The following is a 19,872-nucleotide window of genomic DNA, read 5'->3' on the forward strand; positions in this document are numbered from 1 at the left end:
TAAAAATACATCTGTCTTAAGTTTATTTTACTTGTATCAGTTGAGCTCTTGTTTATTTCAGCTTTATAATTATGAATTACTTTAATTTGGATATCATAGCCTGCCATCCTTTTTGTCACTTCCTTTGCTTTTGTCTGGGGAATATTTACCAAAGAAGAATACCACACATTAGCGCACAATATTTCTCTTCTTCCTCATCAGTGATGATAAATGTAGGCTGACTCATTATTTTACATAGTAGACAAATTAAAGAACACTGATTTCACTTTGTTTCTGGCTAATGAGGTAAAATTTTTTTTTCATCTCTGGGCACTTTTGATGAACTTCTGAAGTTTGCAGTGTTATATTACATAATGTTTTTGTACCAAGAGTACAGTTTACTTCACCTGGTCACTTTTTATTTGATAATTTTCCGTAAACTAATACCTCAGGCTCCTTCATATAGTACCACATTTGTATCCACTGTTACTGTTTGGCGTATTTTAATTTCACTGTTTTGCTTGAAATATTACAACAGGGTCTGCCTGCCACTAAATTCATATGGGACAGATCTTAAATAGCATAAGGTTAAGATATTACAAGCTACTCATTTTAATTTGAGTTTTGTTCACATGGTTTGTTTTTAGCCTATCAGTGAATCCAACAGTAGATAGAATTGTTTTTATTCCTTAGTTTTCTTATCTCAAGTAAACACAGTATTTCCCTTCTCATGCATAGTGTTCTAGAGCCGGAAAGTAACTGAAATATCGTATGTTTATTGCAGCTATGAAAAAATTGAAATATTTTCCATATGATTAGTTCTGTTTGAATTAATTAAATAAAATAAAAAGTAAGGCAGATATAGAAAATGCTTACTGAAAAAAATTCTTCAGAGATATAGTAAAGTTATCTCAGATAGTGTCTGATATATATCTCTTATGCTGTTAGGAGCTCTGGAAGCCAGGCAGTGAATTTTTATCTAATGTTTACAGTTTATAAAGTAGTACAATGGATAAAAAGAAGTATAAGGCATAGTACTTATTCCAGAAAACAATGTGACGAACAAGTTGTTTGAATCCCCTAAAAATAGGAGAAAAAAGTCACATGATATAATATGTTTAATTGGCAAATTACTTTTAAAGATAATAACTCAGAAATCAAATGGGGACATCTTATCTTAGAGTTTCACATACGTCTTCCAGAAGAAATAAGATTTGAGGTGGGCCTGGAAGAATTTCCATGGATAGAAAGGAAAAGTTAATTACCTATATCTCCAAAATTACAAAATCTCAATTCATGAGACTGGAAATTTAGAGAAACATCAGTGCATTTTATTTCCTAAGTGGTTGTAAGTAAGAACTAAGTGACAGAAATCTACTTTAACTAAAAATTCTAGGTTCCTCAATTATTAGGAATAAGATTCATTATTATAATGATTCTTGGCTATGCCACAGTCTTATAGTGTAAGTATGATTATTTCTCTTTAATATTTAACTTACCTGGCTTCATGTAAAGTTGTTAGCTATCCCAATTGATATTCTGGGAAGAAATATTTGCCTAGTGTAATTAATAGTTCATATCAAGGCTGGAATTATTAAACTTTTTTTTTTTAGTCAAAGGAAATCTTTTTCAAACACTTTAGCTGAAAACCTCAAATGTATATAAGACTGATGAAATCTGTGGATCTCAGTCTGATGTGCTCATGTAACAACAATAGCTACTCAGTAACTATTTGTAGATAAAATAATATTACTTCATATTGTTCTAAACTCTTAGAGATTGGCTGTAGGAGAACTGACAGAAAATGGTTTGACATTAGAAGAATGGTTACCTTCAACATGGATTACAGATACTATTCCCCGAAGATGTCCATTTGTGCCACAGATGGGTGATGAGGTACTTTTAAACTTTTTTAAAAAATCCTTTGTTCTATTGATGCAACTTTATATAATTTTTGTAGCTTTTGAAACAGAACTCTAGAAAATTACAGCAGTTTTATGGAGTATTTCATGTCTGTAGCTATGAATAAAAAATGTAAAATTAGGAAGAAAGCTTTAATGATAATCTTTTAGGAGGCTACTGTAAATATTGCAGTAGTAAATTAAGTATTGTAAGAAAATAGAAATTTTGTTGATATTTTAAAACTTAACATGTACTTTTTAATAAGAGGATTTTATTGCCAGTTTTCTTTTCCTAAATTAAAATATATTTATATGATAAAGGAAAAATAAAATTCAGCATTTTGTTTAGTTTTATTTCATAAAAGTATTTCATTTAACTAACTGATATTCATAATTTATTTCTTAGGTCTTTAAAAAAACTATTATCTTAGAAATATTTCATTTTTAAGAAAATATGATTGGCCACCATTTTGAATTATGTTCTTGTGAATTTGAAATGAAATTTATGTGAGATATTAGACCAAAATTTTCCACTCAGGGGTTCATATCTCCCTATTTTGTGCATAAATGTTAAGAGGCAGGGTTATCTGGTATCCAAATGATTTGTAGTAATAAATTAGGAATTAAAATAGGGGCTTTCATAACAAATAAATCATTGAGAGATCCTACCTGCCTAAGAAGACTTGAAAAGCACAAAGCACTACCACACTGTTGTAATGTAGAACAGTAATAGCACCTAACAGATCCTGCAGCATCAAGAAGATGCTTAATTAAATTATATTTAATATATTATTTCAAGATGACCAGAAAGTATGTAATTCTTGGTTGAATAATTCCATTTCAAAATGTTTCTGTTGTCTTTTTAATTGTTGGTGCTTAAACAGGTAAGTCCTCATTATTCAGCACCTATACTTCATATGAAATTCCAGGCAACTGGGGCAATAACATTAATGAATAGAATGAATGTGTATAGACTAGTGGATATCCCAGAATGTTGCTAAAAACTTAATAGCAGTTTTTGAGGCTTTAGTAACATTTTTAACAAGCTTAGCAATTTTTCAGTTGTGGGAAGAACGCTTGGTGTCAGACTGCTGTGTTCAGTTAGCCGTTCTGCAGGATGGTAGTCAGAAGTCACTTAAATTTGACCTTCATAAAATGAGGATAAATACATGCCTTGCTCTCTTTATAAGAATAAAATGAATGTGAAAATATATTTTTCATTTTACAGTTTTCTGCATATGTATGAACAGTTGCCTCAAAAGTAGGTGAACAATAAGCTAAACGACTCCTAGTTACATCTTACTTTATTATGCAATGTATACTAACTTATTTTGAACTCAAAAATAAAATAGTGAAACTGAAAAGCCAAAAAAGTGCTTATCTTAAGCTCTTAATGTTATTTAGAACATTTCAGTTATGATTAAGTGACACTAGCACAACTTGAGGAAAAGAGAAGAAAAATATCATAATATTAGAATTTCTTTTAGTTTAAAGGACATTAAATTCTCTGCATGTTTAGCTGATACTTTGCATCTTGGGTTAAAGGAAACACATTCAGGTTTTTAAATTGTGACTTTATTTACTTTTTAGGTTTATTATTTCCGACAAGGACATGAAGCATATGTTGAAATGGCCCGGAAAAATAAAATTTATAGTATCAATCCCAAAAAACAACCATGGCATAAAATGGAACTGCGGGTATGGTGTTTATAACTTAATAGCCCAAAAAGATGCGATTATGGAAAAAATTGCATTAACTGTTACAATTTTCAGTATAAGAAACTATATCATGAAAATACTTTTTTTAAATTAAAACAATTCTGGGGAGTAAAAGGTGCTTAATTTTCAAAGAAACATAAGATTGACTGAATTTGTATGTTCCAGTAATTTATGAGTTTGGTACAAAATGTAATTACAGTGAAAGTTGGACTACATTAATGTCTAAGGCAAACTTCATCTTTGTAAATTCAGAAGTATTTCTAGATTTATCAGCAGTCGTTTAAAATTATTTACAAGTCTTTGGAACTGTTTGGGAAAATTCTTATTTCAGTGAAGTTTTCCTTTTTCTTGTTTTCTCTTCGTTTAATTGAGATGTAACTTGCATATTGTAAAGTGCAAAGATCTTAGGTACACAGCTCAATGGATTTTTACACATACACACAGAGTAATAATCACCTAGATCAAAATTTAAGTGGAGAAATGTCTTTGTTATGTTTAGCAGTTTGAGATTTATTTTGTGAAGGTGGTTTTTTATTTTGTGTCTTTCTCAGGAACAAGAACTGATGAAAATAGTGGGCATAAAGTATGAAGTGGGATTGCCTACACTTTGCTGCCTTAAACTTGCTTTTCTAGATCCTGATACTGGTAAACTGACTGGTGGATCATTTACCATGAAGTAAGGACTGTTGAAAGGCAGTGGTTTCTTAGTATTGTAGATTGTTCTTCAAGAATTAGATAAATTTGAATGTCTTTTAGGTATCTGTAGGTATGTGACCTAATAAGCTTGTTTCTATTTGTAATTAGGTACCATGATATGCCTGATGTTATAGATTTCCTAGTCTTGAGACAACAGTTTGACGATGCAAAATACAGGCGGTGGAATATAGGTGGGTAACTTATTTAGAAGCTGTAGATGTGGTGTTTGTTTAATAAGTGATTTGCTGTTTTTCATAATTTCGATAAAGATAATCAGAGAAATCTTCTTTCCATCTGTGGGAATGTTACTAGCAAAGCAAGGTATTGTGTCAGGAATTTTTTAGTTTTTTTTTTTTTTAAAGAATAAATATACTTTTATTAATAAATCTATGTAGTTGATGCTGAAATTCCAAACATTTTCTCTCTTACATTTTGTAATTGTTATAAGATTGTTTATAGCTATTCCTTTAGCTGTTATATGTGTTAAATTAAATTTTAATCCAAAAATATTAATGACAGAATTTGAACTTGAAACAAAAGAAGTATTCCAGTTCAAAATGTTTAATAATTTGGACTGGGATAAAACAAAACTGACATTTTTCTTTTACTGATTAACTCTTGTTAACATTAAAATTGATATTATAGTCAAGGCTCATAAAAACCTAAAAATTCTTAAAAGTTTCCAGGCATTTAAAGAGGCATTAATTTATGTATGGATGGATGTGCTATTCATTAGAATATTTCTTCTAAAAGTTTCCGACAGGGCCACTCTGTCATCTTGGAGTGGAGTGTGGTATCTATATGGCATATTTGATTTGAAAAAGCACATCAGTTGATGTGGCATTTCATCCCTCTTCCCGTTCCATCGAAAGGCATTGGTGTGGTGATGTGTCATTTCTTGTTTGGTCTTGGTAAACTTAGAAATTTACATGTGTGCTATAAAGAGAAAAATTAGGGACGTGGGAGTTATCAAAATGTACAGCAGATGTACCATTTCTCTGGAAGCTTTTTGAAAGATGTGTTCCATCAAATAAGGAAGTAAAACCAAGAAAGAAAAAGACATGGAATCTCTGTAGGAAACAGGAAATTTAGAACAAGAAAGAACCAAAAAGAATTCCCAAATAACAGTCAACAGAAGTTTCAGGATAGCATCTATCTAGCAAGCCTATAAAGCAACCAGTCCAGAAGACGTTGTCCTCCAAGAGTGAAATCTTCAGGGAGGAAAAAAAAAGAAACTGATTAATTACCTAACATGTTTGACTTTGTGGGAAATTATATTTTGAAAATAATTTTATAGTTTGAGCTATTAAAGAAGTTGGGAAACTTAATCATAAATTCAAAGAAAACCATAAGAAAATGAAGTGATTATACAAAATTATACAGGAAAGGAATTGTTTGCCATTTGGCTCATTAGTTAACAATATTTATATAGTCATGATAAAGGAAACTGAATATGGATTAAATAAAATACACATACCTTTTATATACAATTATGGGGAGAGAGGCCAATACTTAACGTCTAAAACAGGCAAGTAAAATAATGAGGCTATGTACTCATTATTTAGAAAACTAAATAAATTCAAGAAGAAATAGTTAAAAGTTAAAATTTTTTTCTTGGTTTTGGTTATAAGCCTTTGGTACATATGATTTTTAAGATTATTTATACATGTGTTGCTTGATAAGATAAATTTATCTTTTATTTTTAAGGACATTCATCTGTCAATAAATTGGTAGAACAAACATTAGCCATCAAAGTCCAGGAATATTCCAGAAGTGAGCTGATAATCTAAGCAAAGAAACATGGCAAGCATTGGACAAATCAAAGAGATATTTCAAGTGGATGTACATCATAGTGTTTTCATTTGGATCTTATAATTCTCCCCCCCTCCCCAATTTATAGATTACTATTTCTTCTAAAGTTAGTACTAGCTAGTCTTCTATTTCTGAAGTTACATGCATGTACCTAGCAACCACCATCTAAAATTACATCAATAATAGTTACTTCAGCCTGCACTCAGAAATGTTTGTTTACTCTAAATGGTAGACTCTGTTCCTTGTTTAACTTCATTGTCATTATCCTACATATAGTTCATTGTGGTTCGGCTCACATAATCCGGTTCTTCCTCTTTAGCATAATGCCGTCATTATGTAGGATCGTAAGAAATAACTGTGAAACTCATCACTGTGTTTACTGTAAGGTTGTGGTGATGTCAGTAATACTGTTTATTAAATTATATGCATCTGAGGAGCAATTACGGACTCTCAGTCTAGTAGCAGATCGTATTTTCCTCTTAACATAGGCTGTTAGAATGTTTGAATTTGAATCTAAATTTGGATCTCAATGCATACCCACTCAAAGTATATATATAACTCAGCAGCATGCATGTGTGTTCTATTAACTTAGCCTGGCTCCAGCTTTCTTTTTTGTCATTAAATTTCTTCTTTTTATTTTTTTAAATAAATTTTATGCCATACAGTTAGCCCTCCATATCCATGGGTTCTACATCTGTAGATTCAGCTAACCCTGGATCAGAAATATTCTGGGGGGAAAAATTCCAAAAGTTCCAAAAAGCAGAACTTGAATTTGTCTTGTGGTGGCCAACTATTTACATAGCATTTACAGCTGTTTCCATAGCAGTGACATTGTATTAGGTATTACAGATAATCTAGAGATGATTCAGAGTACATAGGAAGAAGGGCATAGGTTTTATATATATGCAAATACACATCATTTTATATATGGAAATTGAGCATCCATAGATTATGGTATCTGCAGGAATCCTGCAGCTAATCCCCTACAGATACTGAGGGACTGTATGTCTTTATAAATTTTTTAGCCCCTTTTGGTAAAAAATGAGAACATAAACACTTTTTCTTTATGGATTTGAAAATGAAACTGATTCAGATGAAATTAATTTGTTTTAAGTCCCATGGGGAACTTATTTGAACTCAAGATTTTTAGACCCTAATCTGCACTTGCCAGGAGGAAATCACTAAGTACTATGAAAGCCAAGAAAGGGGAAAACATGGCGAAAAAAGGAAGGAAGTCATTTACAGTTTTCATATGACATGGAGGGAAGCTGAGAAGATAGCTTGTTAGGGTCTTTGAGGAAAACAGTTTCAGTAATAGGACAGTAGCTGAATGCGATTGGGTAAGGAAAGGGATATAAGGATTGCTGTCTGTTTTACAAAAATTCGTGGTTTTTGTTTCTTTTTGTTTCTGTAGGAAAGGGAAAGTGAGTGTATAGATGAGTAAGTTAAGGGTGATTTTGAGATGAAGGAAGGCAGGTAGGATTTTTTTGTTCTATTTTTAGACTGGAATCTTAATTGCTACAGAAATAAGAAATTCAAGATAGACTGTAGATATTTGTTGAAAAGAAATTGTCTAACTGTATTTTGATTTGAAGAATTTGGGCATCATCCTAATGATGAATTTAAAATGCTAGATTGGTGAAAATGCTTAAGAGTGAATTTCTCCTTACCCTAATAAAATGTAAAAAATGATGCTAAAAAAGTGATGTCATACTTCAGGTATGTTTATTAAGTAACTTTTTCTTCAGTATTGCTGGTTTTATTTATTTACTTGTTTATTTTGGAGTGTACAGGACATTTTTCGTATGTCTTCTGAAATCATGCAGGCAGCTTAAATACCTGAAAGGTGTACTTTGGGAAGAAGGAGCACAAGAGCAGCATTTCATTGCAGAGTAATAAGGTGGCTTTTATTCTTGTCCAGGTGACCGCTTCAGATCAGTCATAGATGATGCCTGGTGGTTTGGAACAATTGAAAGCCAGGAACCTCTTCAGCCTGAGTACCCTGATAGTTTGTTTCAGTGTTATAATGTTTGGTAAGGAAGTATTGTATTTTGGTTCAGCCTAACTTGCTTTGAATGTTTTCCCCATCTATTAATAAAATGATGAAGATACTGCTTTTAAACACTGAAGTAATTATTTTTACAGTGTGATTTCATAAAAATTGCAATACAATATTTAGATTTTTTTGATATAAAGATTTTCCTTCCTTTAAGCTGGGACAATGGAGATACCGAAAAGATGAGTCCTTGGGATATGGAGCTTATACCTAATAATGGTAAGTGTATGTTAGGCTTTTTGTGTCTGTATTACGGAATTCATTTCTTAAATAAAAATCTACTTTGCTAATAACTTGCAGCTACAAAGATTTCTTAATGAAGACGAAGTAGAAAATACTCACTCTGCAAATATTTATTACACACCTATTATTGACCCTAGAGGTAGGGGACAGCGAACAAGATAGACATAATCCTTACCCACTTGGAACTTGTAGTTTAACAGGGAAGATTAAAATTAATTACAGCAAAATATGATACTCTTTTGTAATTACATCCACTCTGGAAAATAAGCACTTGGGAGCAAAGATATTTTTGTAACTCCAGCAGAATACTTAGAGTACATTATAATACTGAGAGTTAAGGTTTTTGAGTGAGGCATCAGTTCATATCCGGAGCTCTGCTGTCTTCTATCTGTGTCAGCTTGGCAAGTTCCTTTAAGTCTCAAAACTGCAGATTCTTAGGATTCAGCCTTTGAAATTATATAAACTAATACTTTCCTTACAGGGTTGCCATGAGGATTAAATTACACATGTAAAGTGCTTATTATAGAGCCTGACACATGTAAGGGCTCAATGAGTAGGTAATTACAATTACCAATAATAATAATAATAACAACAACAACTGTCCTTTTGCAAACAGTCTGACACATTGCCTTAGGATTTGGGAGTTAGCTTTAGGCAGTGAGTATGACATTTTCCTCGAACTGAGAAAAGACCAGTGTGACTGAAGCCTGGAGATTGCATTTTCTTTCTGTTTCATTGCCCATTTTTGTTTTAATTAAAAAAATTCAACACACAGAAGTGTATATGCCTTAAGAGTTTTTTGTTTTAATATACCAGACTAAAAATGGTGGGGGGATATGATGACTTACACAAATTATCTTTTATATTATTATTCTGTATTGTTTGGGTTTTTTTTTTTTTTTAACAATGTGTTACTTTTACTGTCAGATAAGAATAAAGATTTTAAAAAACAAAAGGAAAAAAATCTAACTTGTAACATAGTAGAAATAGTCGTTTATAAATGGAATCGCTCGCTGGTTATTGTATTTTAAAAAGTTAGAGAAAAGATAATTTGGAAAAAGTAAACCCAATCTAGTAAACCTTAGAAATGAGAAAATAGTCATGCTGATATTGTCCAAGGCTAGTTCTTTCTAGAAATTATCACTTTGAAATACCAATAATGTATTTTTCATCTCATTGCTAAATTAGAGCTGTTTAAAACTATAAAATATCTCAATCAACTTGTAAACGTGTTACATGGCTTATCTTCTGGTTTTGCTTCTCTCCTTTGTGAAGATTTGAATTTGAAGTCACATCAGACTGTTGTGACTATGAAAGAAGTGAAGCTAATTGGGGTTGTAATGCCTGAAAGTGATTTCTTGAAATGAATTAGTGACAGTAATACAGTACTTATTTCCTAACTAACTATATCACTGTATGGAGGGGGTGATTTTTGTTGTTTTTGTTCTGTTTGGATATACATACATACACACTCATAGAGTTCAGTTACATTTGGAGAGGAGGAAGAATTTTGTAAACAAATTGCATATTTCCAGATGTTTCTCTCATGAAGTCTAGTTCAAAGAAAAAAATTGCTTGGCAGATTTGTAGATTTTGTCACCAGTACCCTCTAATGATTCTCCTAAGATTCAGGCGTGCAGAAAGCATACCTTCATCATTTAAGAGCATCATGCCTAAGAACTGTCTGTCAGTATGCATAGTTCTCTGTTCCTACACTTTAAAAAACTGAGGCTTTGACTGAAGTATTTCTGAAAAATAACCAGTTTTGTTCAGTTTCACCTGGTGTGTTTTATCAAAGCAAATATGGAGATTATATTATGAAATGACAGAGAACTTTTAAATTTGTATAATTTTATAGAAATACTTTTTTCTTCACCTGTAACTAATAATAGAGCAAGTTGTCAGGTATAATTTTGGAGAAGTAATTATATGCTCATCTAGAGGATTATTTATGAAATTAATGTTTTAAAGAATAAATGTTATTGACCCTTGAACATACTTACCTTTAATGAAAATAAAGTGTATATGTATCAAACCTTTACAAAATTATACTTTAATTTTATGACAGTATTAACTCTACTAACCTAAATAGTAAATTACCACATATTTTCACTAAATCTGCTTTTCTTTCTCTGCATTTCAGCTGTGTTTCCTGAAGAACTAGGTACCAGTGTTCCTTTAACTGATCTTGAATGCAGATCATTGATCTATAAGCCTCTTGATGGAGAATGGGGCTCCAATCTGAGGGATGAAGAATGTGAAAGAATTGTTACAGGAATAAACCAGTTGATGACACTAGGTAAATAATAGTAACACATTAATACAGATAGAAAAGTTGCCAGAAAGCAAAGGAAAGGAAAAAGGCTATGATTTACTGAAGCAGTTTTTTTCCCCATGATATCATCAATCAGTGGTTTTCAGATTTTTTTAAGTGGACTTTTTTTTTTTTAATGAGATCCTACACAGGACTCAAATATCTAAAATATTTACAAATGGGGTTGCTCCAGGTGAATTTCAGAGTGAGGGCTCTCAGAAGTACCAGGGGGTACTGCTGAAAAATCTAGATCCACCAAACCTAATTTAAAAACCCCTGACATATTTCAGCTGTATTCCAGCTGACGTAATGTGAATTGGAAGAGGAGAGCTGAAAGCTGAATTATAATTGTACAGGTAGCTATACCAGTTTTCCTCTTAACTTGATGTGCATATACACAACAGAATAATTGTAAAAGGAAGGGAGAGGATATAGGAGCTGCTTTACTTCATTTAAAAAAAGAAAAAAAAGGACAGTGACCACAAAATTTGATTAACTGTGGGTTTGCAAAGTACCTGTAAACTCACGTGGTGGTTTGTACTAATGTACTCGTTCAGTAAGGAGTCAGCTTCAGAGAGTCTAGGGGAGAAATTAACATGAGTAAGAGCTGAAGGCATTGGAGACACGTATTGAACATTTTCATCTGAAGTCTTTTATAAAATGGCAGCACTTTATAAATTATTGTTTCAAATACCCTCTTAAATAATTTTAGTAATTATATCAAAACAGTAATGTCAAACACATAACATTCAGGAATGGCCAGGTTTTAATAATAGAAATACATGTGGTTGTTCTTTTAATAGGTCAGATATATATATTATCTGTCATCTGTTTTCTTCTAAGGAATCTATGAAAAACAAATATTCCTAGAATTTTGCAGTGTAAATGTAGACATAATACAAAGTGAGACTGTTGGCTAAACTGCGTGTTTACTGTCAAAAGGTAGTGATAGACTAATGGTTATGTGGATTAGAACTTAAGTATTAATTCAAGCAGAATTGTGAAGTATTTTAAGCAATACAACAATAAATTTATAAACCTACTTGTTTGTTTGTTTTAGATATTGCTACAGCATTTGTGGCGCCTGTGGATCTGCAAGCCTATCCCATGTATTGCACTGTAGTGGCATATCCAACGGATTTAAGCACAATTAAACAAAGACTGGAAAACAGGTTTTACAGGTTAGAGCCATTTGCAGTAGCTACTGCCAAAAGAAAGCTAAATGATTCTTTCACCTATTTACTGATTTTCTGTAGCAGTGTCTCTCAAACTTCAATGTGCGTACAAATCACCTTTGGGGATCTTGTTAAAATGCAGTCTGGTTTGGTAGGTTTGGAGTAGGACCTGAGATTCTGCATTTCTAAGTATAGACCACACTTAGAATATAATTCCTAGATACAGTTTTTCCTAGTTACAAATATGAATTGATGGTCACTGTCTTCATTTTATATTTTATGAAGCAATCCAACGTATTTCATTTTCTCCTAGATATCACATTGAAATATTTGTTCATTGATTTTTCATAGAATAACATTTAAAAATGTGTGTTTTCTTATTTGTTCAGCCTATGAATATTTCTGAAAAATGAAATCAGGAAAATTTGGGATACTTTTCAGAGTTATAACTTAGCTTAAAATATAACTAGAGTCTAAAAAAGATGTAATTTCAATTAATTTGCATCTTCTGGTTTTGATAAACACTGAGTTCTAATCTTAGGCAGGCTTTGTAAGTTTATTGCCTAAAATGTCTTACCAGAAAGTCAAATTAAGTCTGTTGTTCTCACATAATGAAGTCAGACTTCTAGTTTTCACATTTTTATGATTTTTGTTTATTTAGCAGGCAAACAACATTTTAACTTAATATTGCATAAAAATTTTATTTTTGTGACCAGTTTTTTATTACTACAGTTCTTTACACTATTATTCTGACTTAGAGAAGTTTTTAAAAATTTAGAATAAATTTTATTGAAGTACAGTTGATTTACAGTGTTAGTTTCTGGTGTATAGCAAAGTGATTCAGTTATATATATGTTCTTTTCCATATTCTTTTTTGTTGTGGTTTATTATAAGATATTGAAAATAGTTCCTTGTGCTCTAGAGTAGGACTTTGTTGTTTATTTTATATCTTAGAAAAGTTTCAAAATCATATTTTGTATTCATATTTTTCTATGTAAAATGTGCCTTTGGTTCTTTTTATTACTTAAATTATAATTATAATTTGGGTACTTTGTATACCTGGCACTGAAAACACCATTTGTTATTCCTTACTGCCTAAAGTAGGGTTTCTCAACAAAAGCATTACTGATGTTTAGGGCTGGAAAATTCTTCAGGGCCTGTCCTGTGCCTTTACCCTTTAAGTGCCAATAGCAGCCCCTCGATCTAAAAACCAAAAATGCCTCCAGACATTGCCAATGTCTGCTGCTGGGCAGAATCACTTGACTGAGAACCCTTGGAATAAAGAAAACTGAAGTATTAGACTAGGTTCTGAAGATTTTTCTGATCTTGTTAGGTATTTCTGCTGGTGCTTCATTAATATTTGTCAAAAGCATTGAGATGAGGAGGAAATCACCTGGGATATGTACCTCCCAGCAATCCTCCCCTCGAATCACACTTCTTTAAATAAATCTTTTTCAACATCACATGGTAAAACTTTGAGAGAGAAAATGGAGAAGAAATTCTTAACTATATCCTTCTTTCTCCCTAGACCCCTAAATTGTTAAACCTTAGGAGTTACACCTAGTACTTCAGAGATGGAAAAAGACATGGGAGGATAATAAGGGAGAGAAAGAATTGTTTCTACATACCAGTTGTTGGACTACATATACTTTCTCATAGAAATACTGCTCAACATGATAATTGCCAAGATGTACTACATTTCAATATATATTACAGCTTAAATAGGCTTTTAGCTTGGTAACCAATTTAGAAAAAAATCTTTTGGAGAGCAATTCCTATGTAAATTAGAAATTGCCTGTTTTCAACCAAATAATGTAGTTATAGATCCGAGGTATGTTCTTATTTCACAATAATGATGATCTCATGTGCGATTTCACTGTTTCAGGCTTTGTTGCTTCTCTTCTACTCATTGGCTTCTGACTTCTTACAGTTTATAATTTTCCTCTCTAATACTTCTAGTTCAGTCTTTTATTAAAAACCACTATCAGCTTGCCCTACTGGTATTAATCCTAATGCCTTATTTTACACAGTTTCTATAGGGTACCCTGAAAATGCCTGTGATTCTTTTATTAGAATGAGCCTTGTAAATGCTATTTGAAATGCACAGAAGCTTTTTTGTATCCTTCTGTATCCACAATTTTATATAAATTTTTCTAATTCCTTATAATTGTTTTCCTGTTCACACATCAGTAAGGTTTTCTGTGTGTTTTCTTCCTTATTATTTTAAGTGGGACCATATATTGGATGATACTCTAGAAGTTGTCCTTGGATTTTTTTTAGTTACAGAAATAAAATAATAAAACATCAAAATTTTAGTACAGTTGATTCTTGAACAACATGGGTTTGAACTGCACAGGTCCACTTGTGCTCTGATTTTTTTTTCCCAGTAAATGCGTACCTATAGTACTACATGATCCATGGTTGGTTGAATCCCTGGATGCAGAGCTACAGATATGGAGGGCCATATATTGTGCTCAGATTTTAGACTTCGAGGACGATGTGTGCCCCTAACTCCCCCATTGTTCAAGGGTCAACTGTAGTGTCAATTCAGTGTAAAAAAAAATAATAATTTTCACATAGTTGTTTGTAAACTAACATGTTAACCATGTTTTTATATTTTTGTATCTCATAAGCAGGCTATCAATTAGCTTTTCATTTTTATATGTCATTTGATTACCAGTAATAAAATTAGATTGAAATTACGTGTTTCTTTTTTTATATAAAAGTCATATATGTTTATTACTAAAAAAGGTCACTGTACATGAAAGGAATATGTGAAGCAAAAATTAAAAGCACCGCTGTTTCTCTTCTCCTGCTACTCTTTTTATTAAAGTCTCTCTCCTGAAAAGAAGGTCCTGTTGATAGTGTGGTGGGTAATCCAGACGTTTTCTGTGCAAATGCATAATGTTGCTACTCTTTTTTTTTTTTCCCCTTAACACAAATGAGCTACTTTTTGAAAACAGCTTTTTAAGGTATGAGTTTTGTAATTAATCTAAGACTACAGTTGAAAAGTCAGGATGTCTTAGTTTTAAGATATATGCACGTATTTCTAAATATAATAAGGTTAACATGCATTTTGTTTTGTTTAAAGGCGGGTTTCTTCCCTAATGTGGGAAGTTCGATATATAGAGCATAATACACGAACGTTTAATGAGCCTGGAAGCCCTATTGTGAAATCTGCTAAATTTGTGACTGATCTTCTTCTACATTTTATAAAGTGAGTTATTTTTCCATACTTAATTATATTACTGTAATAATGTCAATATTTTAAAATATAAAATGTCAAAACATAGAATACAATCACTTGTTACATACGTCATGTTATACACTGTGCTATAAACTTAGTTCCACTCAAAATAGGAAGCATATAATGCTTGTGTCTAAAGAAGTGACATTTAGTTCATTGGCTGATAATAATTATGAAATCTTAGAGGTCATGTTCTACAGTTAACATAAGAAATTATGAATCTTTCTCTAAATCCATTGTTGGCTAGTAATAGTAAGCTTTTATTGATCATGTAGTGTTTTACCTAAATTAGCTCTTAAGTCAAATAATAATTGTATAGGTGGGAAAAGTCATTATCTAGAATCTACAGTTAAGGAAATTGAACTTTTTAGAGATTAACTTGTTTAGTTTTCATTATAATTGACTGTCTGCCATTACATTTGAGAACCTTTCACCTTAAGAGTATATTGCCCCTGTCAAGTTTATGAAAAGTATTTAAGTAGGTCAGCAGGAAACTGAATTTAACATTTGAAACTCTTCTTCAAAGTCAAGTTTGCTTCCAGATTCATTAATCCCATACCAAGAGTGATAACTACAATTTTTTAAGGCAGCAGGACTTTTATTTCCTTGTCTTACAGATTTATGTATTCATAGAATGAATTGAGCCTTCTAAATTGAAGCAGAGGAATTAATCATATGTTTTGTATAAAATACAGCTGTCAATTCATATTAGGATTATTTATATTATTTTCTTGTTAAGAGGAGAATAGGATATTTTATAATTTAAATGTAAATATTCAGCTGTTACCAGCTTACTTTGTTACATGAGGGGATTACTGAGGCTCCCCCACCCCCCCAACCCCAGACTCCAGGTTCATTGTCATTACTCAGCATAATCATAGGGTCCCTTTTCTTGGTATTAGGTGGGTTTGTTTTTATTTGTTTTGCTAAGGAATGTAGGTAATTTCAACACACACACACACACACACAAAAGGAAAATTAGTGAGATAAACTTTATGCCCTTTCTCTACCTTATTCTCTAAAGAAGTTTATTGCCTTGCAAGGAGTTTTAGAGATGTTATGGCTATGTTTTTGCTTTTTTTCAGTAAAATTGATAATCAAGATTATAAAAATTAGTTATCCTCAGAAAACTGTTTATACAACTTGGTTATAAAAGTTTATAATAAAGTTGTTAATCTGTAATTTTGTGTTTTATGTATGTTATATACATCTGTTTTTCCAAAGAGATGCAAATCAATGGAATCACATGATATATTGTAAATTAATATTTTAGTGAAATAATTTAGATGAAACAATTTTTTTGTATTTGGAATAGTCTGAGAAATTGTATTTCTTTCAAATAGTTATTTTGAAATGCCTTATAAGAACACCTTAAAGTAAAATAATAAAGCATTTATATTGTATATGTCTAAAAGTAAATCCCTAGCACTTTGATATATAATTTGTTAAAAACCATTTTTAGCTGGGAGCACTTTTCAAGATGTTTGATATGTCTTGAAATTTTGATTACTCTACTTTTTAATTGAGTTATTGGGCCAAATTTCAAGCAATAAATATATGCAAAGTGACGTAATAAATATTTAAAGATAGAAATGCTTAATTACCCTCTTAATACAGTTTTGTAGGAGGATAAATCTGTAAGTAACTATGGTATGAGGAAGAAGTAAAAAGAGATTGTGTGAATGTTTAGATGAGGGATAGTGTCACTTCTGGCTATGAGAGTGGGATTTCAGGTACACGTGAGAAGTATGTTAAGATCCTGTGGACAAGGTAGATACTGATTCAGGAGAAGTTAGATGAAAGAAAAGCCATTCCAGGAATAAGGAATGGCATGAAGGAGGGAAAAAAAGAGTTGTTAAGGAAATTGAGTAATTGAAATTGGGTGAAGTAGAGAGGACATGAGCAGAAGTAATACAGTGCTGTAAACTCGAGTTTGGACTATATCATGGAGGGCATTGAATGCTGATCTAAGGAACCATACTTAAAATATGAGCACTGGGAGCAAGGGGCTGTTGAAAATATTTTTACATGAGAATAACATGATGCATTCTCTTCCTTAAAAGTATTAGTCTGACTGCAGTGTCTAATGTTAACTGATAGGAAAGAGGCTAAAAGCAAGGGGCTTTTGAAATGATTTTAACATGAGAATAACATGATGTAAACTATGCCTTAAAAATACTAATATGACTGCAGATTGACTGCTGTATCTGAAGTAGTAAGAGGTGATGGAGGCTTAATTTATGGAATTGAGAAAGAGACAGATGCCAAGAGATTTTGAACATAGAATCACATAACTTGGCCAATGATTGCATTTATAAGGAGCTGGCAAGGGGAGGAATAGTGAAAAACCATGCATTCCTGTGAGAATGGTTAAAAGTTTTTTAAAAAGGGAGGAAGACTGGGGAATGACAATTAGGTTTAGACATGCAGAATTTTAGATGGTGGCAAGAATCTCAGAAGAGTCAGACCAAATTATAGAAATTTGGAGTTCGTTAACACAGGTAAACTGCAGGTATGTAAAATAATCCAGGCGAACGTTACAGTGTCGAGAGAAGATGGCTAAGGACAAAATTTTAGGGAGTGCTTACATTTAAGAATGAAAGGAATAAGGAGTTAGAAGACAGGAGAGATACATTAGCTATGTCATGTAGGCAGGCATTCTGGGCACAGCAGTGACCTGAGCAAAGCCTGGGAGGTGGGAATTGGGTTTGGTGTAATGAAATAGGCCTGAGTGGAGGCTCCACGTAGAGTGGAGAAGCGGGGGCAGATGTGTGCATAGGGTTTTGGATCTTAAAATCTAGTTTTAGTAACAGATTTGAAGAAAAAAATAACTCCAATTCTTGTATCCTAACATTTTCTTGTTATTTAGGGATCAGACTTGTTATAACATAATTCCACTCTACAATTCAATGAAGAAGAAAGTTTTGTCTGACTCTGAGGTATTTAATATTTCATCATGATTACTACATTGGTTTTGACCGATATATAAAAAGAAATTTACACATGGTAGTTTTCAGATAAATGCTGTTATGAAAGTTATTTTTGCCTAATACTGTAGTTAACTCTTTTAAAAAAATGATTCAAATTTTTTTTTAAGTGGTGGGTGGAGGGAAACTTTCAGTGAGTCAATGAAGTGTTCCAGCGTCATGTACATTATGAGTTTTCCAAAGGGTAAAGGAGATAATTGGTATTAAACAGCTACAGGATATAGTGAAACCAACAATACTTTCTGAATCTGGTAAATTCTTGCTTCAAAGGAAGAAGAGAAAGAAGATGCTGATGTGCCAGGAACTTCCACCCGGAAAAGGAAGGTAGTAACTTTTTTGTTTTAATAGAGGTACTTTATATGACTTAAAATGTATTGAGCACTTTTTTACTCTGGTGTTTTTAAAGACAGATTAAGTATTACAAATCAGTTTGCGTCACAGAAGTGCATGGTTTTTAGAACTAGGTAAAAGATATTTCTTTTATTTGAATTATTGTGTATTACTTAATTATCAAGATAAGAAATAAAAATTTTATTATGTAAGTGTTATTTTATTAATATATTTGAACATTTTTATTTTAGGACCATCAGCCTAGAAGAAGATTACGGAACAGAGCTCAGTCTTACGATATTCAAGCATGGAAGAAACAATGCCAGGAGTTGTTAAATCTCATATTTCAATGTGAAGATTCCGAGCCTTTCCGCCAGCCAGTAGACCTCCTTGAATACCCAGTAAGTAGTTTTAAAAAGACTCTTTACTTGTCACTTTGCTATTTATGTATCTTATATGTGATAATTTGCTATTTATTTTTATAATTATAGTTTATGTTTCATGTGTGTTCTCATTATATATTTGGTTATATAGAGCATCTAAACTGAACAGCGGTAAAACAGAAGTAACCCCAAACTAAGACTCCAAAGAACTGGGTATGGCCCCAGCTCTGCCTCTTACCAATTGTACGACTTTGAGCAAGTCATTTAGTTTTCATATTTGAATCTATTTTTGTTATATTCTTCACCATGCTTATTCCATGAATTTATTATGGAAATTATTTAGGAAACAAAAATAACAGTACTTACCTAACCCTCCTTACCAAATTATAGAAACGGAATGAGAATATTATTATTATTAAACATTAAGATAGTTTTTAAACTGAAGTGCTATATATATAAATGTAAGGTGGCATTATTTTATATATATATAGGTTATGCCAATTTATGATCTTTATGGAATCACTGTAAAAAGTTTGAGTAAACATGTTTCAAGTATTTATTTTTTGCGTGCAGTCTTGGCAATCTAAAATTACCTTAAAGTGATTTTTTTATTCCATTTTATTAAAGGTTTTACAGTTCTGATAACATTCATGGTTTCAAATGAAAATAAAAATTAAATGTTTTATAAAAGATCATGACCTGGATCTGACATTATCTGTGGGTTTTTTTTTGATGTATGTGCTCTAACTTGCGATGATGAAAATAGAGAAATTTCATCAATAGATATATATCATAAAAGACTTTTTTCTTGTCATTTAGAAATCAAGAAATATATAACCTTAAATGCAAAAGATACATCTTTAATTCCAGCAATGTGATAAACTAGGCTAATTCAAACCTTACCCCCAAAAAAACCCAAAAAACTCTTATAAGAACCAAATTAATTGCTCTGGTTTTCATTTCTCTTTGATTTTGGAACCTGTGGAGTTCCCTTTGTTTCTTGTAAGCCCGAGTATGTATTTTACAAAAT

The 19,872-nt window shown here is 31.8% G+C and overlaps 1 protein-coding gene across 3 annotated transcripts in view; it reads left to right on the forward strand.

Moving 5' to 3' along the window:
• Window positions 1–19,872, forward strand: part of PHIP (PHIP subunit of CUL4-Ring ligase complex) — a 125,877-nt gene that overhangs the window by 87,998 nt on the left and 18,007 nt on the right. For all 3 annotated transcript variants that reach the window (XM_074368708.1, XM_074368709.1, XM_074368710.1), the window contains exons 24-35: window positions 1,756–1,875; window positions 3,471–3,578; window positions 4,151–4,275; window positions 4,404–4,486; window positions 8,029–8,140; window positions 8,321–8,382; window positions 10,550–10,705; window positions 11,781–11,901; window positions 14,987–15,112; window positions 18,012–18,081; window positions 18,400–18,453; window positions 18,711–18,860. In XM_074368708.1, the coding sequence (XP_074224809.1) occupies window positions 1,756–1,875; window positions 3,471–3,578; window positions 4,151–4,275; window positions 4,404–4,486; window positions 8,029–8,140; window positions 8,321–8,382; window positions 10,550–10,705; window positions 11,781–11,901; window positions 14,987–15,112; window positions 18,012–18,081; window positions 18,400–18,453; window positions 18,711–18,860 (1,287 nt within the window). The remainder of the gene's footprint in view (window positions 1–1,755; window positions 1,876–3,470; window positions 3,579–4,150; window positions 4,276–4,403; window positions 4,487–8,028; window positions 8,141–8,320; window positions 8,383–10,549; window positions 10,706–11,780; window positions 11,902–14,986; window positions 15,113–18,011; window positions 18,082–18,399; window positions 18,454–18,710; window positions 18,861–19,872) is intronic.

This window comes from Camelus bactrianus, chromosome 8, assembly GCF_048773025.1.
Source record: "Camelus bactrianus isolate YW-2024 breed Bactrian camel chromosome 8, ASM4877302v1, whole genome shotgun sequence".
In the NCBI taxonomy this organism is placed as follows: Eukaryota; Metazoa; Chordata; class Mammalia; order Artiodactyla; family Camelidae; genus Camelus; species Camelus bactrianus.